Source organism: Macrosteles quadrilineatus, unplaced genomic scaffold, assembly GCF_028750875.1.
Source record: "Macrosteles quadrilineatus isolate MER2022 unplaced genomic scaffold, UCM_ALF_1.0 Scaffold_1__1_contigs__length_201487025, whole genome shotgun sequence".
In the NCBI taxonomy this organism is placed as follows: domain Eukaryota; kingdom Metazoa; phylum Arthropoda; class Insecta; order Hemiptera; family Cicadellidae; genus Macrosteles; species Macrosteles quadrilineatus.
This window is the reverse complement of record NW_026542594.1, coordinates 177,846,624-177,870,530: the sequence shown is the minus strand read 5'-3', so window position 1 is coordinate 177,870,530 and position 23,907 is coordinate 177,846,624. Positions and strand designations below refer to the sequence as shown.

The window sequence follows — 23,907 nt, the reverse complement described above, 5'->3', positions numbered from 1 at the left end:
TAGTACGTCTAAAAATGGTAACCTATTGTCTTTTTCAAGTTCAATAGTGAATTGTATGGACTCTAATTGATTATTTATAGCCCTCTATATTATAGCCCTCTTGGCATTGAAATAATCAACCCCAACGTCAATACAGTATGATTATATAATTTTACATTTAATTTAACAAAAAAATATTATATTTGAGACCGGAAGGGGGGTTCGGACCACCAGTGTTGCTATGCTGAGTGCATGGAGTGCCTTGATTAGATTTTTATGATGGTTTTGCCCTTTTATGAACTCTTTTTACCCAGTAGAGTGGTAGTTTAATTTCAACCTAACTATAAAGTAACCTATGAACTGGTAAATTCAAAAACAAGATACAAAATGCACTTAGTAATATTGCAAATCACTTGAAGTTTAATTTGGTGTAGTAAAACGTTCAGTTAACCTTGTTAAATAGAAGTAGGTAATTTTTACATTTAGAGTATTATGTATCCATCTTTGCTACACATATATCACTGAGATGGTACATTTAGGTTAACTTCTAAACTTTCTTTAATCGCAAGTGTTAACAACACTTATAATCCTTTGGAAGCAGAGTAATAAATTATGAAATGGGAAAGAATAAAAAATAAGCTGTCTGAGTAATCGAGTGGCTATATAGTGCTTGCCTTCAAATCAGGCCCCTTACACAAAAAGGTAAAAAAGAGTAGAAACACAAATAAATAAAATAATGAATGTTTATTAGGATAAAAAAGTAAAATCACAGTATTTACAAAACATCAGAGAGCATTAAAAAAGTGTAGAGTAATAAATATACAAATAGGCTACATTAACCACATTTCACAGGCAAGAGATAAAACTACATTGATACATTTTTTTTTTAATAATAATATTTTTTCAAACTTAATATCTATTAACTATTATTATATAAGGTTTTGTACAGATTTTTCAGGCAAAATTTTGTGCAGGTCCCAGGATATTCTTCTTCTTTGGAATGGCAAGGTCCGGTATTTTGGATTTGGTTGGTCTCCTTGCACTCCTAGTTCTCATGTTTTCTTTATTCTGTAAACACAAATAACATGTTAGTTGTGACAGATTACACAGACAGGCTTAGACACAACTACTTTGGGTATAACTCAGAAAACAAACTCATCACTTGCTTACAAAACCCGACTTTTTCGTTGTTTTTTAGTATGGCGTTTATTGAAGGTTGTAAAATATCGTTTTTGTTGATGAAGTTTGTTTGTTTGGTCATTGTTTCGTTGTTTTATAATGCATTTTTAACACTAAACGAATTAAAGGTGCTCAGAGATGTACTGCACTACCGACTGACTACCACGACTCAAATGTCAGCGACCCAATGTCACAGAAATCGGTAACAACTGTTAGCATTATCTGGCCTCTCTTATACCTGTACTTGATGTCCCAATATCGAAAACCCTTAAAATTGTCGTACCTGGATCCACTTCAACCCCCCCCCCCCCAAACCAGGCCCTTTCCGCCACCACTACACACAAAACTAACCCCCTGAATCGAGTACACTGACCTACTTAAAGTCACAGCCTTCTGTAGATCAGCACAAGAGACATTTCCTATGCCAAAATTCACCGCCGGTGCAATTAGTGAGTGAAAAGCACCAAAATGGGTTAGGGAGTGTAGAAACTGCTGTGAAAACCTTTTTCTTTGTGGTCTTCTGTGAGATGTCTGGGTACCCAAAAAAACACAATCCCTTGACATTTGATGGAAATATTCCACTCTTTAACCCATTACTGCACTTTACCTTCTATCATTTGCATTAGGACCATAAACTATCTAGTCATATGCCGCTGAATGTCTGAAGGCCTTATTTAAACAGCCACTACTTAAAAAAATGTATTTATTTATGAATGAAGAATTTTCATACGTACAGCATATTTGTTTAAGCAGTTTTTAAACTATGTACTTACATCGACGGGTGAAGGAACGACAAACTTGTCGTCTGTTACATTCAAGTCTGGCATGGAGGTAGACCTGCGGCCCAGTCCTGAGCCAGCCCTCGGCGTGGAGTGGGTGGAGGAATCGGTGCGTCTGTCTCCAGTAGATCCAATACTGCCAGTGGATTTTTCCTAGAGAAAATCAATCGAAACGGTTAGTTTGCACTACAAATTAAGACGACACAAGGAAGATTACGATGGAGTTTGTAATTGAAGACAATCTTTCTCTGTGATTGACAAAGTGGTCTGTGGTCACTGACCAAGAAAAGTCTGAAATTTGAGAGTATATTTGTGAGTCACAGTACCTCAAAAGACTAACCAACAGTGCGGGTAAGCCTGTTCCTACTATAAAAAAATTTAAAAAATACAGTGTGATAACTTACAGTTGTAACTGGAATGTCTCCATTGAAAAACGGGTCTGCAGGCAAATACTCCTTAAAGTTCAGGTTTTCATTGGGTACAGATTCAGCTTCTGGGTACTTCTCTCTCAGTTTCCTCACCAACTCCATCCTCGGTGCAGTGGCGACAAACTTCCTCGGATACTGGAGTTGGTCCTTGCTGATCCTCTGAGGAGTCGATCCTGAAACACATGTGAAAACTGTGTTTGAAAACATCCCTGTTGTGTATTTCGTCAAGCATTCACAGTAGAAACTTGATTACAAGCCTATCATGGGGATTACCAAATATGACTTGGTTATCAAGGTCTTGTTAACGAGGTTCCACATTTAAGTGGTCAACCAAAAATGATTTTACTCAACAAAGTACTAATGTTCATTTAACTTACATCATTAGATAAGATCTTATGGTATCGTATCAAAATGTAACAGAATATTTATTTATTCATCTCGGCATTACAGTAAATACATGCAGTTTCAACAAATCAGGTTCCTGTGTCAACAGTGACCAGTGGTAACGAATCAGTGTTTCTCCACAACAATAAAATTCTTAAAACATCTTCTGATGGAGATGGATGTATATTAGGGAAGTATATCATCCAAAATGTGAAGCTGAAGAAAATGATAAATGATTCTATCAGTACGGACAAATTAAACAAATTTGTCAAATATTCAATTATTAAACACATATAGTAATATTTGAAGAAAGGTTATAGTGCGAAGTAAGTAAAGATAACAATTCATTCTATTCAATTTAAAAAAGTAGTTACACGAAGCAGAACTGGAACAAAACGACGAGCGATTTCTATTCTTTGATGACTTTTGTAACATAACTTCATAGAAGGAAATAAAATAATAATGCTTGAACAGAAAATTATTACAGAAATGTGTACATGAAATAGGGATACAAACCTTGAGGAACATATTGTTTATAGCTGATCGATTTTAAATTCTCCTCCAACGCCTGAACCACTTGAGAAAGCTCAGGTTTTTCATTCATATTCTGCAGTTTAGTTCGAGCCACGTTATTCTGTTCCCTTAGCGTTTTTTCAAAACGTGTTTCATTCTCAATAAGTTTATCTGTGATTTGTTCAACTAAATTCTCAACTTTACTTTCAGACGCCTGCAAAAAATTCAATACTTAAGTATAAAAAACACATCTTGATTTCACTACCATACAAATTGTTGATATACTAAACGAGTAAATAAATACAGTAAATTAATGGTAAGTGATAAGAAAATTCTGGAAAGAATAGGCAGAAACATTAAATAAAGCAGTATAGTACGCTCTAATTTATACAGATTTCGCTTTCAGCCCAAACAACCATTAGATAGAAGCTAGCTGTTACCCACGGGCTTCATCCCCGTTTGACTTCATAAGTATTAATAAAACTATTGATTGGTTAAGTTAAGGGGATTTACCACTGAAAATAGGTAAAAATCATGAAAAATGGTAAAAATATTTTTTTACATTTCTTTGTACATTGGACCCTATTGCATCCAAAAAGTATGATATAATCCATGTATGAATGTTATTATATGTTATAACCAAGGGGTTTCGCTCTTTACGATAGCTACAAGATCATAGGACACCTTCTCATTCAAACGCGGTTTTCCGCAACATTGAAATTTCACATTTTTCAATACAAAATTTTATATATCTTGAGAGCCACTAAAGGTACATTGTTGAAATTTTTACTACTTATTCTAGACAATATTAGGAAAATATTTAGGTAGAATTAGGTATCTAAGTTAATTAGGTACTGAACAATAACGTTTTTTTTTCAAACTAATTCTTTTTTCTGAAGAAAAATTATATTTAATGTGTCACAGCAAAAAAAGTATGTGAGATATTACTATGAATCTACCTAAATATTACGTTTAGATAACTGTCTTTAAAAAAAAACACCAAATTTATCAAAATCCATAAAGAACTCTCTTCAGAATATCGATTTATAAAACCCCTAACAAATTGATCGAAAAACCTCTATTTTTTTTTTTTACCACCTATAATTTATATTTAGAAGTAGCCTAAACCAAAATTTTTCCATTTTTTGTTAAACAGTACCCTAGTAGAAAGAAAAATAGTTTCACGACTTTCCTCATTAAATAAAAAAATTCACCCTTTTCAGTGGCGAATCCCCTTAAGCTGAAATAAACATAACAGAATACAGTACAAACAAATAATCACCCTTTTAGAAAGGAATTACGATCTTAACACTAATCCTGAAACCCTACCCAGACTGACGCTAACCGAAACATCCGGTCTGTGAGACCCCATTTGAAAATAATGGACCCCGCTTAGAAACACAAACCGAAACACTGGGCCTGTGAGACCCTGCTTTAAATAAAATACACTAACACTGGGCTTCTGAGACGGGCATGTTATGAACAGACAACCTGTCAAGGTGTCGGCACCCACACAACATGATGAACAAACAATATATCAACAGGTAGGGAAGGAAAAGGGGTTGGGGGAATGGAATCCTCCAAGTAAACAGTGTTGCCAACATACGTTTGTGAAAATTCCCATGGGGTTGTGAGACCGGGGTTTGCACAAGGTTTCTCGTCATGACAAACATTTTAAGTGTTTATGGGGGTGTGACTTTTAGTTTCCTAAAAGGTTCATGGGTACTTTGGGATTTATATATGGATTTGTAAAATTTAAATAAAGCTAAACTTTTTTTGAATTTGTGATGATAGGCTTACCAGAATGGGAAAGAGTACAAACTGGAACAAGACACACATAACTTAAAAAAAAAAACTTTAAACAAAATAAAAATATTTTACAGGCAACAATTCTAATTAAGGAAGATAAGCCTGCTATCCACACAAAAATCCCAAAAACCTATTACTAAGTTTTGTTGCACAGTTTTTTAAGTCCAATTCTTTACATACCTAAGCTTTTTTATATAAAACTGAATTTAAAATATACAAGGGATACCTACAGTCCTGGAATAGTGCTCACTTAGGACTTTTTTATTAATGAATATAGATATAATTTTCTCATTTAGAAAACATAGGCCTATATGCTCTATTTCATATCCTTAACTTGAATATAAATACAGTTTTACGACACTTATTGTTTCAGTAGACAATTCTTATACTTCTATTCTTTCATGCGTTACCTAAACCTAAATAAAATTCATAGTACAAAATAACATGATACAAAAGTAAACTTACCACAACAGTTTGAGACACTTGTTCTGTAAATACGCTAACACTGTTTTCCAGTCGTGAGAGGTTTTGTTGTTGTTTTCCACATAGTACTTGTACTTGCTCTATGTTCTGCTTGACTCCATTCTCAATATGTTCAACATGTGTGTTTACTTCATCCACTAAACTATCAACATTTTCTTTGATCTGTAACAAATTAACAAATGAGTTTTTTGTTAGTTTAAAAAAATAATAGTTCTGCAGCCCTGTAAGTCTTATGATAGTACCAACCCCTATATTTGCTTAACCCTTCCCGGACGGGTGATGGATATATCCGCCTAAGTCTTTGATGGTAAAGGACGGGTGACGGATATATCCGCTTATGGTTTTTGATGTTCCGGACGGGAAGCTGATATATCCGCCTTCTCTTCAGACAGACTGGCAAGTGCTTGAGCATTAACCAGATGTTTTGCGGTACCAAGGCACCACTTTCCTGCCCTCTCCATGGCTGCGCTCTCTCCCACACTCCCCCCTCTCTCCCGCGCCTACCCTCTCCCGCGCCTACCCTCTCCCGCACCTCCCCCTCTCCAACGCTCCCCCCTCGACGTTTTGCGCTCAACACTACGTTGTCGTTATTTATTGTTTACATGTTGTTCTTTATTTGTTGCCTAACGTTGTCATGGTCATATCTTCAAAGACGGGTGGCGGATATATCCGCTGCTTTTCTACTCATCCGCAGCAGTAGCGGATATATCCGTATAGTTAAAACCGAGTAAAAAATTATTTTGACAGTATGAAGTGTTCCATTGTGTTTATTTTATGTATACTTGTATAACAAAACACAAATGAGGAAAATTAATTTTTATTTTTTCCTATAATTTTTCCCCGTTCTATGTCACGATTTTGCCCGTCCGGGAAGGGTTAATGTTCCTAGTTCCTACATCAGTATAATTTCTCAGTGAGTTTGATAGTAAAGAGTTCCGTATCCTAAGTCTACTTAAGTACCGTTCAAAATTGATGGTAAAGTAGAAATCAATTGTCCAAACTCCCAATTATCTGAATCACCTAAAACAAAATTTATTTTGTTTACCAGAAAAATTAAACTCAATGCAGTTTCTGATAATTGAGTACATATTTTAAATTTTGTCGATCGTATCAATTATGCTTGAGATATATTAAACTGCATGTAGCAAGGTAAGATCTAGACCACCAACCGATTTCTATAAAATATAGTTTTGTGAACTGAAGCGTTGTTGTACAATGAAATACTACAGAGAAAAGATATACATTTGCCCATTTTATTCTTATAGAGAAAGTAAATAGTTTGCTTGTTTATGGATGTATTTTAATAAAATTTGGCTAATTTATTTATTTCATATCATCGTAGTCTTCCGCGATCACGACGGAATCATTAATATCACCTGCGGCTGTGTAGACATCATCATTGTCTCTCCCAGTCACAGAAACGTTGTTGTCATCTTGCGCATTCGCAACAATAGCGGTAATACCATGACAGGTATGGTATTGGTATCGACTTTTGACGATCGATTCTTGATACCAACACCAACGTCTGAGTATCAGGTGGTATCGAGAATCAACACACCCCTAATTTAAATATAGTGTCCATACCAGCGGAAATTCATGAGAAGGAAACACAAACGTTTTTTGGGAAGGCAATCCAAACCTCTCAAGTAATTCTGGTTTTGAAGGTTCGCTGCAGCCTACTACTGAGCTTACCTCGCTCGATAGAGTATTCTCCTGTTCTGATTGTTGTTCACTAACTGTTTTCACTTCCTCAACGTTTGATTGGATAGATCCGAGTATCTGCAGATTAGACATAGCTGTTTCTTTCAAAGATTCCGCTCCCTCCTCTGTGGCTGTTGCGCCCGCCAACACTGAGGCGGATTCAGACTTGATAGATGCACAACTGCCTTGTGCGGCTGTCAGGATTGACATCACTTGCTTGATATTCTGAAAAAAAGAAAGGTTAGTGGTAGTTGCCACACGCTATAAATCACTCACCAATGGTTTAGAAACATTTTTTTTAATAACTCACTTTCTCCCATTAAAATGCACAATGGTCCAGATTAGCTTCTAAAATATTTGTTCAAAGGCTTGTGACGGTGCAATTTCGTCCTGGGACAAAATTGTACTGTCGGCCTCGGATAGCTAATCTAATTGAGTTAGTCCAGGGTTAGTGGTAATAATAATAGTATTTAGTTTTTAAAATATGGGCTCAGATATGGTCGTTAAAGCATCAGCTTTCAGTAAATGACACATTCATCACTGCCCGGGTTAGGCCTTAATTTAAACAAATTAGTAATTTGGCGTTAATTCTGTGAGTGAAACACTGGTCGTAATTAACTAAAATCTTAACTTCGAAAATAAAAACAAACCTCTACTTAATGGATATACCGTGTTTCACTTTTGGAATTAAAACCAACTATACTTACAATTAACCGAATCGATTGTCGCGGGTCCACGAGCTATTTCGCCCTGGCCTAACACCTACTATTCGACGACACCAGAGTTATTTCACCACTGGCTAATTACCAGGCTATTCCGCCCTCGACCTACGGTTTCGCGGTGTATATGCGCGGATCCGAGAGCTTTTCCGCCCTCGGCCTAACCCTAGTATTCGACGCTTCCAGGGTTATTCCACCACTGGTTATTACCGGGCTATTCCGCCCTCGACCTATCGTCTCGTTATATCCGCGGGCCCGAGAGCTATTCCGCCCTCAGCCTAACCCTAGTATTCGACGCTTCCAGGGTTATTCCACCACTGGTTATTACCGGGCTATTCCGCCCTCGCCCTACCAGGGAGATGTTGCTAGCTATTCGCCCAGCACTCAAGTCCGACTGTCCCGTGTCCTGCGCGGCTTTTATAGGGATCGCGACGCTAGCGCAGTACGTGACCGCTCGGAGAACTAATGACCTTGCGCGGGACATTTGAAATCGTCTGAACGCTCGCTTTCTGATCTCGTAATATTTTTACCGTTACAGGCTGTTCCAAGCTTTTAGTTAAACCCTTAGAATTTTTTAACAATTTAAACAAAAAAATGGAAAACTAAAGTAAATTTTTAAAAGTGGCAAAAAATGTTAATGTTTTAAATTATAGACCAGTGGCAGTATTGTCTATACCATACTGGTATAGACCTATAGAGGAATCTCGATCACATCCACATGACAGATGGGCTAAAATACACCCAGTTGCGTTTGGGTGAAGTTCAAGAACTCCAAATTTTGCCAACTCTAAAAAAAAAAAATATTTTAATAAACAGAGCGATTGACAAACTCCAAATTTCACCAAGTCCAATAGCAAAAAAAAAAAAATGTTAAATAATTATCGTTCCACAAGCTCCAAAATTCACATATATCAAAAGAACAGTCCTGGCCAGCAGTTGCCACGGTCAGATATCAGACTCCACACAATATACGGTGTAAGCCACGCGCCGCAAAACAAAATTGTTGGTCTGTTAATGCTTTGTAAAGAATGTAGAATTGAAAACCTAATCCAACCCAACCTAACCTAACCATGGCGGACAGTGCCTGCAATGTGACCGTGGAAACCCCTGCAGCAACTTCTGGCCGGGACTGTATTTGGTGAATTTTGGAGCTTGTGAAACGCGCTGCTTATTAAATTAACGTCATTGGAGTTTGTGAAAAACTCCCTTGTGTTTTGATACCAATTTATGATAGTAATAAAATACTTAAAACTCCACACTCACTTCGTTGAACTGGTCGACAAGGTTGTTGATTATGATCGGTTTAGCAACAACTTCTTTATTTTTACGTCTTATAGCTTCAACTTGATCAACAATTTTAGTGGAAAACTGCATTAACGACACATGGTTCTCTGTGATTTCAGAGATCAGCTTCTTCTGTCTGGTTTCGAACTGAAAACATATTTACACTTGTAATTAAGTAAATAAATACACAGGAAATACTTTCTATCTGATTCAGAATTATGTCACAATGATATGATTTGATTTAAAAATCAAATAAAACAGACAACATAATATCAGTTTTAAATTGTAAAATATTTATTTCAGTGGTATCAGAATCAGATATAGATAATTTTCAGAGAAGCACATAGTTAGGTATACATTACTTAAGAGATACACAACTAAATTGCCTAAAACAAATTTCTGACAGTGATAGCACAAAGTCAAAGAGTTAACAACAGATTAAACTAGATATTTTGACCAGTAATGATAAATAAGTAAATTCAGTTTTTGTTTCTACCCTGGCGAGATTATTGCTTCCCTCCTCAGTGATTTTGGTGATGAGATTCAGCTGATCTTGAATGTTCTTCATCGAGGGCAGAATATGTGACTTGATCACGTCTTTGTAAAGGTTAACCGAGTGTTGTATTATTTCCTCCCCTCGTGACTTGCAAGAATTGACTTGACCAGTAAACTCCGTTTGCTGGAACGAAACAAAAAACGACACCTTAAAAACTATTAACTAAAAAGATCAATGTAAAATATACATATGACTTTCATAGTCACCTGCCATCGTATATCTACAGGGAGTCTCCTTAACTACCTTACAAACTCCAAACTGGCACATGAAACACAATCTTTACACTATATGCACAAACATGGGACTATGTCACTGTCACTGACAGCATTTTAAACTAAGAAGAGAGGTTTCAGGCCTACTGGTCCATAATAACTACTATGGTCCATTAGGCCAGAAAACTCTCTCTTCCTTAGTTGAAAATGCTGTAAGTGACAGTGAAATATTCTAATGTTTTGTGTATATGGTGTAGTTTTGTGTATCTTGTGCCAGTTTGGACTCTTTTCCATTCAGGTAAGCCTGCTACCTGTGGAGCTTAACCTCAACAATTAAAATGTCCCAGTAAGAAGGCACTCTTCAGGTCACGTGAGTGCTAGCGCATGCGCGAGAGCGAGGAGACGACGAGAGATGACTAGAAGTTTTGTCTTGCCGCTGCCATCGAACATCCAACATGCGTACGTGCTAGGACGCTAGGGACAGGGGGTAAGGACCCCACATTAGTTATGGTGTTAGGTGTTAGTAATGTAATTATTCTGAATTCACATAATTGTTTTCAGGTCATGTAGTCAAAAATGTTCATCTAATTTCCCGTGTCATTATTGTAATATTAATATTTCTGTATTTAATGGGTTATTATTTATTATTATTTAATGGGTTAAATCATCAAAGCTGGCTTTTTGGGCCAGTGACTAGCGGTAAATTGTCTCCTCAGGTTGAATAAATGAGGCCAGTTTTTGTTTCCAACACGAACAGTTTGGTTATGGTAATCATTCACATGACCAATTCACCCAAAATGTAGCCGTGTGTACCACATGCTACCCTCACTAAATATTCAAATAGTCTAGGCCTCTGTACTCTGTGGCACAACCTTAACATACAAAAATTGGGGAAATTCAGGTCTGGTTAGCTATTTATTATGCTTTACGCTACAGTGGCAAATTTTCTTACGTTTACCTATGTGGTAGTAAATTAAACATATACATACATATTAGTCATATTACAACAAAACACGTGTTATCAGCTGACAAGACAAAAGTTCGTTGACTTTGCACATCACAGTAACAGCAAAACCTCCAGCTTGTAACCCCAGTAATTGTGCTCAAACTTTCAACAACAAAATTTTACAGAACATAAAAATGTTGTAGTTTACCAAAATGATTACTTCTTTTATAAAAAAATATATTAAAAAATCTGGGATACATTATAAAATTCTGTAGGGTTTTCAGGACATCTGTGATCTGAAATTGGGGTCTTATCTTGAAGAAGAGGTTCAGAGAGCTGTAGACACCCTATACTAGGATGAAGATGAACAAGAAGTATTTCAATACATACCTTATTGTGAAGTGTTTCATTCCTTGACTGTGCAAGGGCTTTCATCTGGTGTTCAAAAGATTTAATGGTTGATAAAACATTATGGTTCTCTTCTTCAAATAATCTGTTCACAGTACCTTAAACAAAATCAATTGATAACTTAAAAACTTAGGCTCCATCTTATTGATACTAATTTACAAAGATTTTAATGGGTTCTTGGTATCAAATGCGCTTTGCTGATCAGTCTCAAAAAGAATTTATAATTGTATTGTTAATCGATTTGTATGTCAAGTATTCAAACAAAATGTACCCATTTACGTTTTCATGTGGAGTTTTTTAAGAGAGCATATAATATTGAAGATAAATGTAGATTTCATCTAGCTTATAAATTTAACTCTGATACTTCATCACAAAAACAGATCACAAAGCTTACTGGCATTTTTGATAACTTCTTTCACAAACTGCTTTTCTTCGTCAAGGAACAAATCAAGCTTGCTTTTGAAGTCCGCAACCTTCTTGCTAGCATTTTCCTTGTAGCGACCCAACATCTGCAGGTTGTCTGACTCGTTAGACCTGTGAAGCACAACAAGTTTGCAATTTATAGGAAAAATTGAAATTTCATACATTATACCTAAAAAGAACTAAATCAAGTAAATATACGATTTTCAAATATAGCAACAATGTCTTATCAAGGCTAAACAAAACTTAAAACATTTATTCTTACTGTAAAAACATACTAGACCTAATGTTTACAATAAAGTTGATCAATTTTAGTTTTTCTATTTTCAAGCCCATTTCATTATTACCAAACTTGTCTAATTGAAATTTTCTTTAATATTCTTTGACGTTTAAACCATCTGACATTCACTATATTAAATGATAGGCTGAAATAAATGGGTGACTGCAATAAAAATATAACATGAGGTTTAAATTATTATAACGTCTTCAATCACGTTTCATCTGCATAATTTTTCTCTGATAACAAACACAGAGGATGATTTGGACAAATATTTACTTACTGCTTTCTATCAATTTTGTCGTGCAATCGATTGCTCTGGTCTAAGAGGTTTTCCAGCACAGACTTGCAAGTTTTTGCTTGCTCTGTCAGACTGCCTTCGGTCTTTTCATATTCTTTGATAAAATATTCCCTGACAACGACTTCCTTTGCGAATTCTTTCATCTTCTCTTGACATCTTTGGCTTTCGATTCTGAACAGATTATCAAGCTCTTCATATTCGGCACACTTGTCGTCAAAGTCGGAGCTTAAGGAACTGAACATTTCCTAGAGCAAAAATACTGTATTAAATCGAGCTATGAGTACTAATACAAATATTATAAAAACTAGTGCACCTGTTGCTCGAATTCAAGCAATTGCATAGTTAGTATTACAGGCGTTATTTCAAAACGAATAATCCTGACAGTCATATAATTTCCGATGTAAAAGAGTCAACTCCACGATAATGTAATCAACCACTCCACTCCAGTTTCCGAAACTGAAAACGAACTCACTCTGAGTTCAAGCCCGAGGACTTTTAGCCCAGGCGCATATTGAGCTGTGCGGCACGATCCGGGCAGTGCAGCACAGCACAGGGCAGAATTGGGCAAAAAGTCTGTGTTGCACAGTTGACATCGCATATTGGGAAGCAGAGTCGTACAGTTTTCGTATAGGAGTGACACAGTTTCTTGTGTGAACACGTTGTTAAATATTAGGATTTGAGTTATGAGTCAGATTCAGGTGCTGATTTAGATTTATTGTTTCTTAGAACAAGAAAGAAAGGGCGAAAAATTTGCAATGTTTAGTGATTTTCGTATTTTCTCCCAGATTTCACTCCTGTAATTACTCTTTATATACTTACTATGAATGGTAACGTAAAAAATTGATAAAAACGCACAATTTCTATTAATTATCCTCTAGATCCGTCACAAAACACTAGTCAACCCGGCGCAGGTGAGCAATGCGGCACAGACACTTGTGACTCGACCACAAGTGCGCGCAGTCCACGTGCGGGACTGCACTGCCCTGCGCCATAATATGCGCGTGTCCTAGCAAATACATGGTTTACAAAACACTGCCCTGCGCTGCACTACGCTGCGCTGCTCCGACTGCGTCTCAATATGCGCCGGGCCTTATAACAGGAATTGGTGAAATGGGGCGTCTACACAAAAAATACTTTCATTATTAACGGAGGAGTAGTGTTTTGTAGAAATCACCTTCACGTATTATATATAAGGATAATAGTGTGCAGGCTATTTCCTGCAAACACAGTTAAATTAAGAGATTTAACTTATATTAATTTAAATTGACAGCTTTGAATTTCCAAACAAATGGGTCTTAGGACTCAACAGTTGATTTGCCACTAAAAATCTTTTTCTCTGGTCACAATATCAGGTTTTGGATAATAAAGAATGGTTTTAAAGGACTAAAACTAAAATATGTATCTTCTACTGCGTTAAACAAGTTCAAAGAGTCAACCATTCCGTTATCAACACCATCTTTGAACGTCCTTCCTGCAAGAAGCGGATTTTCAGGATTTACGAGACAATAATTTAAAATGGAATTACCACAGTAAAGAATTACATATATTAAAAATTGAAAAAAAACTTTTTTCAATCTCAGAAAAAATTTTGGTAGAAAAACAGAATACTACACTTTTGAATTTAATTGTTATGTTATTTTAATTACCTTTGATTGTTCGTACGACTCTTTGATTCGTGAATATTTTTCATGTGAGTCTTTCACTTGGTCGTCCAGCTCTTTCATTCGGCTTATCATTTCTTCATGAGACTCTTTAGAGATATAGAACCCCTCTCCTTGCCTGACAGCTTCCAGGTCTTTTTTGAGCTTCATTATTTCTTCAGACGCAACCTATCAAAACAAAGTAAGTGTAACAAGCGAGAACAGGTCTGTTGAAGACTACATGAAGGGTATACCCAGAAACTGCTTGAAATTAGTTAAGCACAGCTTTACAATAAAGACTGTAGGCCCTACTTTGAAAAAAAATGTTGCAGAAAAAGTGTGAAGCAAAATAAAGTTTTATAAAGTTTCACCTGCATAAAGTCCTTCTTGGAGATGGTCTGGTTTCTCACTGGCTTGTTCTTGATGGATCTCGCTTTGGAAGCATAGTTCAGTGTGCTCTCCGTTTCATCCAGGTTGGCCTGCGCTGGAGATATTGTTCCGATGATGCAGGTCTTAGTCTTGCCACCAAGCGAGTCTTGTAAAAACCTTGTCAGTTTTGACTCTCTATAAACAAGAAAATCCTTCACACACCGATATCCTTAATTGTTTATTGAAGTTTATAAAATTAAATCCATGAAATATAGTGGAAATGTTAATGTTTTGAGAGTTCTATAACCAAGAAATAATTATTATTTGCTGATTACTCAAGATGTATTTGTCTTTTTCATGCTTTTAAGCACAAATGGTTAACTTTTTGCGAGAAGCACTTACTTTCTTAAGCTTAGGTTGCATTCTGAATATTTGTACCTGTAAGGGATGTGTGGGTTGTTCTCCGTCAAGCATGTTATGACTCGGCCTAACGTCAACAGAGACTTGTTTATGTTTGAAGCCTCTGCAAGTCTCTTGTTAACCCCCGTTGCAGATTTGTGTATGTTTTCGCTGGCTCCGGACTTGGACACGTTTTCACTTCCAGCCAAATCCACGAGGTGGAGTTTGCCACATCGCAGTACATCATCTTTGCCAGCAACTGCACTCTCCTTGATATTCACGTTGATCGTAAAAATTGTGTGTGATCGGCTGAAACATTCCATCATATGTTAGAAGCAAATCAAACCGATCAGCATAATAGGATCATGAGATTACTTATATGATTTGAACAACATTAACTCACCATCATCAACAATGAATTTCAAACGTACTTATATGAATTGCAACAAAAGATCATATTAGAATAATTTAAGTTTTTTTTTACACTGGTATCAAGCTCATATCACCCTAAAAGCATCTATAAAGCTTGATTTATTTCAATTAAGAATCAATAATTACCATCAAGATAAACTTTCCTATTACAGTAGTACTGTACATCTGTAACAAGTCTATCATGGGGATTGGGGATTGTCAAATATGACTTGTTATCAAGGTAGACTTCTTATCAAGTTTTGCAGTAAGTTAGGGGTGGTAAAAATCAAGAGCATCTAAAATGACACTTGTTATCATGAGTGACTTGTGATTGAGGGTCTTATCGAAGTTCCTTTGTACTACAAAAGCATAGTGTGATACAAATTATGAACTTCATTAAATTTTAATCATTAACAAAAACTGACTTGTATCTTACCTTGAGTTGAGGTTCATCTGAGTCGCAGCCACCTGTCTCTTCTCCGCTCCATGCTGAAGGAGTTTAAACACCTCCTCTTTGCTTTTGACAGGTGTTGGCAAAAGACCTTTCACAATCACTCCTCCTTCCAAATCGTCAATCAGTCTGGAAGTAAAAACACTGTGTGTGAAATCCAGCAAATTGTACATGCTACTATTTGAATGTACCCAAAGCCTTAATAAAGAGAGAAGGCAAGGAAATTAAAAATCAAAACACATCTTCAGTGTTTGTTGCAACATCTACGATCATGGGAGATGGTCATTGCAACATTGTGGTGAGTCGGTGGCTCAGTTGGTAGCGTCACGGACTTTGGGCCCAAGGCAGAAGTGTCGTGGGTTCGGATCCTGGTCACTGCCACAAACTTTTATCAGTACAGTTCACCTTTGTACTGTACCGGCTCACCCCTTGCTTTGCTGGATACGTTCCACGCACAGATCTGTAGTCTATGTGGACGGGCAAATGCAAGGTTAAAAGAGGCCGCCAACCTCTTTAAAAAAAAAAAAAACATTGTGATCATCTCTCCAGATTGCAGCAACATTCATGAACTTTTTTTTGTGTTCGGAATTTTTAAAGGCTCGAAAGCATTGAAAGAGAATGAATGAAACGCTGTACGTGAATGGACCATTATCCACAGGCTAATAGTGTTTATCGAAAACCGAAAACTAACTTCCCCGTCCTAAACAAAATCCAAAGACGTGCTCCTCCATAAAAAAAGTCACTTGTACTTTACATTTCCAGAAACACCTGACATGTTCTTTTTGGATAATATGCATGCAAATCTATATACATATTTTATTTTGCGTTTCAGATCATGTACAGTTAAAACGTGAAGCCACAGAAACCTTTTCAAACTTTAGAACCACGGTAATCAAACGATCAACCAAAACCCATTTATCCAGAGGTTGATACTGCTACAGTTTTTATTTGTAAATTTCTAACATTGAAACTTGAAAGTACTGTAAATTACAAGTCCAAAAATGGTGGCCATTTTGCTGTCTGAATAGAATCGTTTTATTGAATAATGAATATACATGTAATAGACAGAGTCACAATTATTATAAAGACGCATTAATGTCTAATTATCTAGAATATCCACTTTAGGATCATTTATTAAAAAGTCCAATAATCAAGAACATCTAGATCCGGTTTAGAACTATTTAAAGATTATTGATAAACTGACTTTTCTCATGATCGAACCGGCAACCAACTAGATTGAACACTCCGAAACCTAAATAAACTTAAGTTGTTAAGAATGTACCGTAGAACACAAGGGCCAATTTAAAAATTTTAAGAAATGTTTGTGAGGATAGCAGGCTTACTTGAATGGGAAGAGTCCAAACTGGCACACTAGACGTAACACTACAAAAAACATTAAATTCACTGCCACTGACAGCACTTTCAACTAAGAAAGAGAGTTTTCTTCAGGTATAAAATGGTGGCCGGGGAGTTGTTGAGACTAACAAGGTAAAAAAAGGCTGTGTGTCTTAACAACTCCCCGTCACCATTGGACCTGAAGAAAACTCTTTCTTCCTTAGTTGAAACTGTTGAAAGTGCTGTCAGTGACAGTGAAATATTCAAATTTTTTGTGTTTACAGTGTAAAGTTTGCTATCCCTTTTGCCTGTTCGGACTCTTTCCCATTCAGGTAAGCCTGCTTCCTAACAAAAAATCTTTAGTAGAGTATTTGGATTCATTTTCCCTGCTGCTTTCTGCAGACATCCATCCCCTGACTACTTTACCACAATGTTCCACAATACTTACTTAAGGTCTGTTTCTTCATTATCCTTAAGGAGACTTCGCAACCTTTCATTGTACAATTCCATGTACGACACCGACACTTGGTATTCACACGCTTGAATGGAAAGTTCATGGAACAAGTCGTGCATGGCTCTCGGGACAATTCCTGCGTGGACGCTCTACAGTAACAAATGAGTGTAATTACTCGTTGGTTAGAGATCAAATTTTTTTTTTCTTTGAGAACTTAATTTTTTGCAGTTATTTTTGTAAGCAAAAAATGTTACATAAATAGGCTACATTGAGTCTGGTGTGAAAAACATTGAGTCTTTATGCTGGAAATGTTTCCAATCCATTACGGTTCATCATCAACAGCAATAGATTGTAAATCAGCAAATGGTTCGATATTTTGTTAAACTCAAATGGACTAATAAACAAATCAACACAAAACATATTTACATCATCATTAGTTGGACGTACAGAACTAACAATCAAATTGGCTACAGCTGTTCCATAAGGATGACAAATCTACTATCTTTTATCTATGACTTAACTTACCTCTTCCCAACATGCATCAGGGTCCTGGTCCCCCGTCATGGTGTAAGTTTTCCCAGTTCCAGTCTGGCCGTAGGCAAACACTGTACAGTTGTAGCCCTGAAGCACTTCTTTGATCATCGGCTTTACAACCGCATTGTAAATGACAATCTGCGAAAATCAGCAAGCTTAAATATCTCACTGCCGGTATAAATATTAGTGGTAGGATGCATCCAGACTTGCTAAAGTAATAAAAACAACATACAATCGGTTTAACAACTGCTTGGCCAGTTTTTATTCAAATTTAGCATGTAATAACTTAGTCTTTTTTTAGCGAATTTCCCTATAGGGAAGTAGCTATTACCGTAGGTGGCACGGTAAGACCTAGACCCGGGACCGATTTACTTTTTCATTTTGATGTCCCCAGAGGCCAAAAACACTATTCGTTCAAATTTTTATATATGTATATATATATATATATATATATATAGACTTATATATATATATATACGTCCGTGAACGCGATAACTTGAGTAATTTTTGTCCGATTTTGATGAAATTTGGTTTAAAGGTGTAAAGCGGGATAAACTTGAATGAGTTCGCGAACCAGCACGACCGGACCATGGGAACGGGGCTTTACGGGGGGTTTTATGGGGTAAAAATTGGTTTTTCTCACTTTTGACCCTCAAAACACAAAATTTCCCAATTTCTCTTTAGACCTTTTTAAAGAGCTTAAAAAAACAAATAATTTAGTATATAAAAGTATTTTTGTTCGATTATTAGTAACGGAGAAAATTGTAAATTTAAAATTCCCATGTTATTCTTATGGAGAATATTGTCAAATGTTGTAGTTTGCTTGTTTATGAATATATATTTAATCAAACTTGGCAAATTTATTTATTTTCTACTAAGCTATCAATATTTTACTCAAAAACACACTTTATTAGTTTCCTTGTAGCAGCAAACCTAGGTACTTGTTAAACCTAATGTTATTAAAATATATTTAACTGAAAATCAATTCAGACAAATCGAAATTCGCTTAGTCGGCAGGTTTGCTGCGGCGGGGGTATTTGACTTAAAACAGTAGGCTACAACCTCTATTTCTGTAAAATTACGGTTCAGAACTTATTGCAACTTTTTGTGATTTTCTGCCATAAGAGGTCATAGTCCTCACACCGCTTACCCATGAAAAGGGTTGTTGACAAGCTAATGAGAGAATGTACAGTATGTCAGATTGGTATTATTATTTTTTTATTTAAGTTGCAGCACATGTCAGGCAGGTAGGTAACAAGTATTGGTCTTTGACTAAACAACACCTCAACCAAACATTTAGAAAAAATTGTAAATTGACGCTACTACTATTCTTAATGAATGTGTAAATAAAGATTATTTGTCTATTGTCTATTGTCTATTGTCTAGGTACTGGTAGGCCTATAGGCAATGTTTTTTTGTTATACTAACTCAGGTAATTGTAAACTTGTAAACTTGCATTTAAGATATATACCTACTGTATTGGTTGGCCATTGGAGCTAAATATAGGGTCAGTACATAGGAAATCAAACTTTATATTATTTACCTGTTTTGATTGCTCATCAAAAACACGATCGTACAACAGTGTTTTGTTCAACTTAGAACTTTCAGCACCACTTTTGATGGTCACTTCTTTCTTGCCAAACTCGAGGACATTGGCTTTCTTTTCCTTTGAAGAAAGTGGTCTGAAACCAGTTATGAATAAATTAGTGAAATTTGATTAACTACAAAAAACAAATGACAGGCTAGCCCACTCTCATTATAAATTACAGAAACTTTATCTAACGTCAAGTTATTTTTATTTTGTTTTAGTTTTATCTTTATCGAGGATTTTTTGTCTGGTCACTATTCCGCCTGTGACCGTGAAGTCTAGTGTAGTGCTTGTTCTATCAACTTCCATACATCAGTGTTTACAACAGTTTCCTGGAACACAACCTACTAACATGTTTTCGGAGAAACCTCAAGTTTAGAACATTTAAAAGAATTGATGATGTTATTTACTCACAACTAGGCTTATGTAAAAGAATTTGCAAATCAGTGTTGAATAGGTGCTACATGTGTTTAGACAATGGGGGTGTTTACTTTAAACAGCTTCTCTAACATGTACTTACAATAATAGGCCTACTGTTATAGCTATGTTTAATACCAGCTGTAGTTTAGCTGCATTTTCGGTACGCTGACTTTTGCCGCACCCTGTATATATATATAGGCTATATATACGTAGGCTAAAGGGGCTCATGAAAAAAAGAAGAGATATGGCAGTTTATATTTTGTGCAAAATCACACAGATTCCCCCAAGCTTGGTTTATTTTACGAGGCGACATCAGTAAAATGCTTACTTCACACAAAAATAAGAATTTACTCAAAGATTGCAAAAAAGGATTAAAATTTGTATACAAATTATTAAATTATTGGTTTTTCATGACTTACCTCACTCTAATATATGACTGAATGTTAATGGCCTGAGCATCTGGTTTCTTCAAGTTCATCTTGCCAGCCATGTTGTACTCAGGGTTTGGTCACAATATTTTTGAATCTGAAAACAACAACCACAATATTAAATCACTTTTAGACAAAACTATAATTTTCTTACATAGCCTAGGTAATAATACTTATGTTCTGACTACCGCCCGGTATCAATTATTTATGGTTATCATGTTAAATTTAGGAACAGTCATTTCTTGTTAGGACCCCCTTAAGTTTAATCCCAGCTGATTTTATTACATAACTGCCAAATTTGTTTTCTTCATCCTTGGAACACATATGCAGGCTTTCTAGCTTCAAGTAGGATAAACTTAACCAGATTATTCGGGAGGTCAAAACAATTAAAATCACGCAACAAGGCATGTGTCCTATCTTGAACCGTTTAGCGTTCAACCCCTGTAGCTCAAACTGTTGAGGATATGAATATATTTGTAAAAAACACATATACAGACTTGTTAACGAGTTCAAAATAGGACACATGTTGTATGGCATTTTTCGCTTTTTTTGACCTCCCAAATAATCTAAGGTACAGTAGGCCAAAGTTTGTTATTGTTGAAGCTGGACACCCTGTAATAAAGGATATGGTAGGTAAATACTTATTCATAACCTACCTTAACTTATCCATAACTTACCCTTAACTTACCTTAACTCATGGAATTTACCAACATCTATTTAATATCTAACGGTACCAGTAATGAATAAACAAAAAGTGTGATCAGAGATGCAACTCGGAAATAATGTAGGCCTAGTCCTACAGAGTAAAAAATAAAGTCTACCTTACCATATTCTCAATTTTTTTTTGACGGGTCTCTTAGTAACAGCTCTGCTACAAAACAGACAAATGATCCTACGAGCTGCATAACAGATTCTAAAATAAATTGAACCATTCATTGAGGCAGGGGCCAACTCTCAATCAAGGGGAGATCCCCCCCAGGCCAGGAAAACACAAATAAATTGCTGTTGTGTTTATTATACTGACATTTTTAAAAAAAGATTAGAAAATTCAGCCATTATTATCCATGAGTAGCCTATATATGCACATGCAATAAGCCTAGGCCCTAGCCATCAAAAATATAAAATAGGCCTATGTACAATAATCTCACAGCAAGTGGAAACAAAACCAAACCATGTTCAAAAATTTGTGTGGCAAAATCTTAAGTTACATAACTTAGGCCTAAGTTAATCAGTAAAATGACCCCGTCGCAGCAAACCTGCAGACTAAGCGAATTTCCATTTGCCTGATTTGATTTAGACTAAAATGTCTCCTTAAAAATATCACATTTATTCCCTATTTAAATAGAATCAGTTTAACACATACTTAGGTTTGCTGCAACAGAGAGGGTAAAAGTGTTTTTTTATGTAAAATGTTAATAGTTAGTAAGAAATAAAAACATTTTCCAAATTTGGGCAAAATATGTTAATAAACAAGCACACTACAACGGTTTACTTATTCTCCATAAGAATAACATGGGAATTTTAAATTAACAATTTTTTGGAATTTTCTCCGTAACCATTAGGTGCATTATAACGCTTCAATATACTAAATTATTTGTTTTTTTAAGCTCTACAAAATAGTTTGGAAAGAAATTTCAAAATTTTATGTTTTTTGGGTCAAAAATGGGAAAAACCCATTTTTACCCCATAAAAGCCCCCATAAACCCCTGTTCCCATGGTCCGATCATGCTGGTTCGCGAACTCGTTCGAATAAACGTAGGTTTACACGTTTGTACCAAATTTCATCAAAATCGGATCATTTTTGCTCGAGTTATCGCGCTAACGGACACACATATATATATATATATATATATGAATTTGAACGGATGGTGTTTTTGGCCTCTAGGGACCTCAAAACGAAAAAAAAAATCGGTCCCGGGTCCAGGTCTTACCATGAGTACTACGGTAATAGCTTATTCCCTATATGGGAAATTCGCTAAAAAAACTTTTAACTTACTGCCCCTTTTGAAATTATCTAAATAAAAATTTGTAGGAAAAACAAAAGGAACAGCCAATAAGAAAAGTAAGTAAATGGATCATAAGAATAATAGGCATGGTACTTAATAACAATACTAAGAACGGTTTATAAGGGAGTATTATTTACTTACCAGCCCGGCAACAGTGTAGCGTAGTTGTAGGTCTAGGCCTGTCCTAACCTCCAGGCACAAGGAAACTTGGGTTTGAAACCTTCGATAATTTGCTCAAGATGATTCTTGATCAAATCTAAACCAAACTAAAAAGAATAACTCGACCTTTAGTCAAACGGGCAAATTCTCAAAAACAAATCGAACCGATTCCAATCCAAAGTCTTTCAGACCGTCACATTCACCAGATGAAGGAGAAGGAAGAGAAGATGGATGAAGATTGAAGAAAGAAGATGAAGATGAAGTTCGTTCGTTCGTTGACAACTTTCAAAATTTCAAACACTAGAGTGGAGAAAAGAAAAAGAAAAAGAAACTAAAAAGGAGCAGCTATGTACAAAGAGGTTTGAATGGGGATTTAAACATCATACCTAAGGGAGCATGTTTTATTTGGCATGATCATACATGATTTGGCATGATATTTTTTGCGGGGTCGTGACTGGAATAAACCCAGCCAGATCCACACTTAATGAAAATCGTGCTGATTCCACTTCCCCATAGCACTCACGAAAACCCTGCTCAGCATAAGCCAGCTTTGATAGGTCTCAAATAAATAGATTAACTACATCTTATTCAACTCTAACTACTCCTCGCCATTGTGAAACGCCTGCAGCAACTTGCCCTAAACATGATATCGATATCCGTAAAGTTTAATTTAGTTACTTGAATTAATTTATTGTTGGTTGATCTTGGTCTAATTTAGAAAAAGATATGATTCCCCTTACCCCCCCAAAAGATTAATTAACTACTTAGACATTATGGGTACCTTACTAACTGTAGAGTAGACCCAGGAGTCCTTTTGCGGTGTGTGGTACAAGCAAGACAAACCTGGTTGCCGGCGGTTGGTCCTTTCCGGCCGGAGCGCTAGTGTCGCTCCGAGTAGAACTTTCTGCTCGCCTTTGGATCAGCTGATGGGGTTGACTCTTACCTTATACCATAATTGTTGGCGGTGATGTGGGTTATCCGGGAGTATTTCAAAAGTTCCAAAATCGGAAGATCCAAAGAATATATTGCCGATCGGAAGTTCCAAAATCGTAAGATCCAACGTTTATATTGCCGATCGGATCTTCCAAAATCGGAATTTCCAAAGGTTATTTAGCGGGTCGGAAGATCCAAAATCAAAAGATCCAAAGAAAATATTGCCGATCGGAAGTTCCAAAATCGTAAGATCCAAAAGTACAGTCATAACTAGAAGTACAAATTTATTTCTTAAAGTAAACTTATGAAATAGACTGTCCTTTTCACTTTGGAACTTGTGATCATATGCCGGGTCGGAATTTCCAAAACGCTACTAGTCAGATCGGAACATCCAAAATGCTA

The 23,907-nt window shown here is 36.1% G+C and overlaps 1 protein-coding gene across 3 annotated transcripts; it reads right to left on the bottom strand.

Moving 5' to 3' along the window:
* Positions 1-704: 704 nt before the first annotated feature.
* LOC128990673 (kinesin-like protein Klp61F) lies at positions 705-23,429 on the bottom strand. 3 transcript variants are annotated; one of them, XM_054413192.1, is made up of 21 exons: positions 23,354-23,373; positions 22,555-22,679; positions 20,399-20,504; positions 19,515-19,653; positions 17,963-18,109; positions 17,432-17,586; positions 15,634-15,777; positions 14,826-15,095; positions 14,390-14,582; positions 14,025-14,207; positions 12,361-12,623; positions 11,775-11,914; positions 11,363-11,478; positions 9,755-9,937; positions 9,238-9,405; positions 7,247-7,480; positions 5,537-5,716; positions 3,266-3,476; positions 2,342-2,538; positions 1,932-2,090; positions 705-1,047 (listed from the first exon to the last, which is right to left on the bottom strand). In XM_054413192.1, the coding sequence occupies exons 3-21, from the start codon at positions 20,467-20,469 to the stop codon at positions 934-936; spliced, it is 3,267 nt and encodes a 1,088-aa protein (XP_054269167.1). In that variant the 5' UTR covers positions 20,470-20,504; positions 22,555-22,679; positions 23,354-23,373; the 3' UTR covers positions 705-933. The 3 variants fall into 3 exon arrangements, with proteins under 3 accessions (XP_054269167.1, XP_054269176.1, XP_054269158.1); XM_054413201.1 differs by lacking the exon at positions 22,555-22,679 and having other exon boundaries at positions 23,354-23,429; XM_054413183.1 differs by lacking the exon at positions 23,354-23,373 and having other exon boundaries at positions 22,555-22,827.
* Between the last annotated feature and the right edge of the window lie 478 nt (positions 23,430-23,907).

Bases quoted from the DNA above. Each gene is read 5' to 3' on its own strand.
- LOC128990673 (XM_054413201.1), bottom strand. From the start codon at position 20,469: ATGGCTGGCAAGATGAACTTGAAGAAACCAGATGCTCAGGCCATTAAC. The intron at 15,096-15,633 runs GTAAGATACAAG...GGAATGTTTCAG, and splicing joins CAGATGAACCTCAACTCAAG to CCGATCACACACAATTTTTA. The intron at 9,406-9,754 runs GTAGAAACAAAA...ATATGTTTTCAG, and splicing joins GAAGCAATAATCTCGCCAGG to TTCGAAACCAGACAGAAGAA.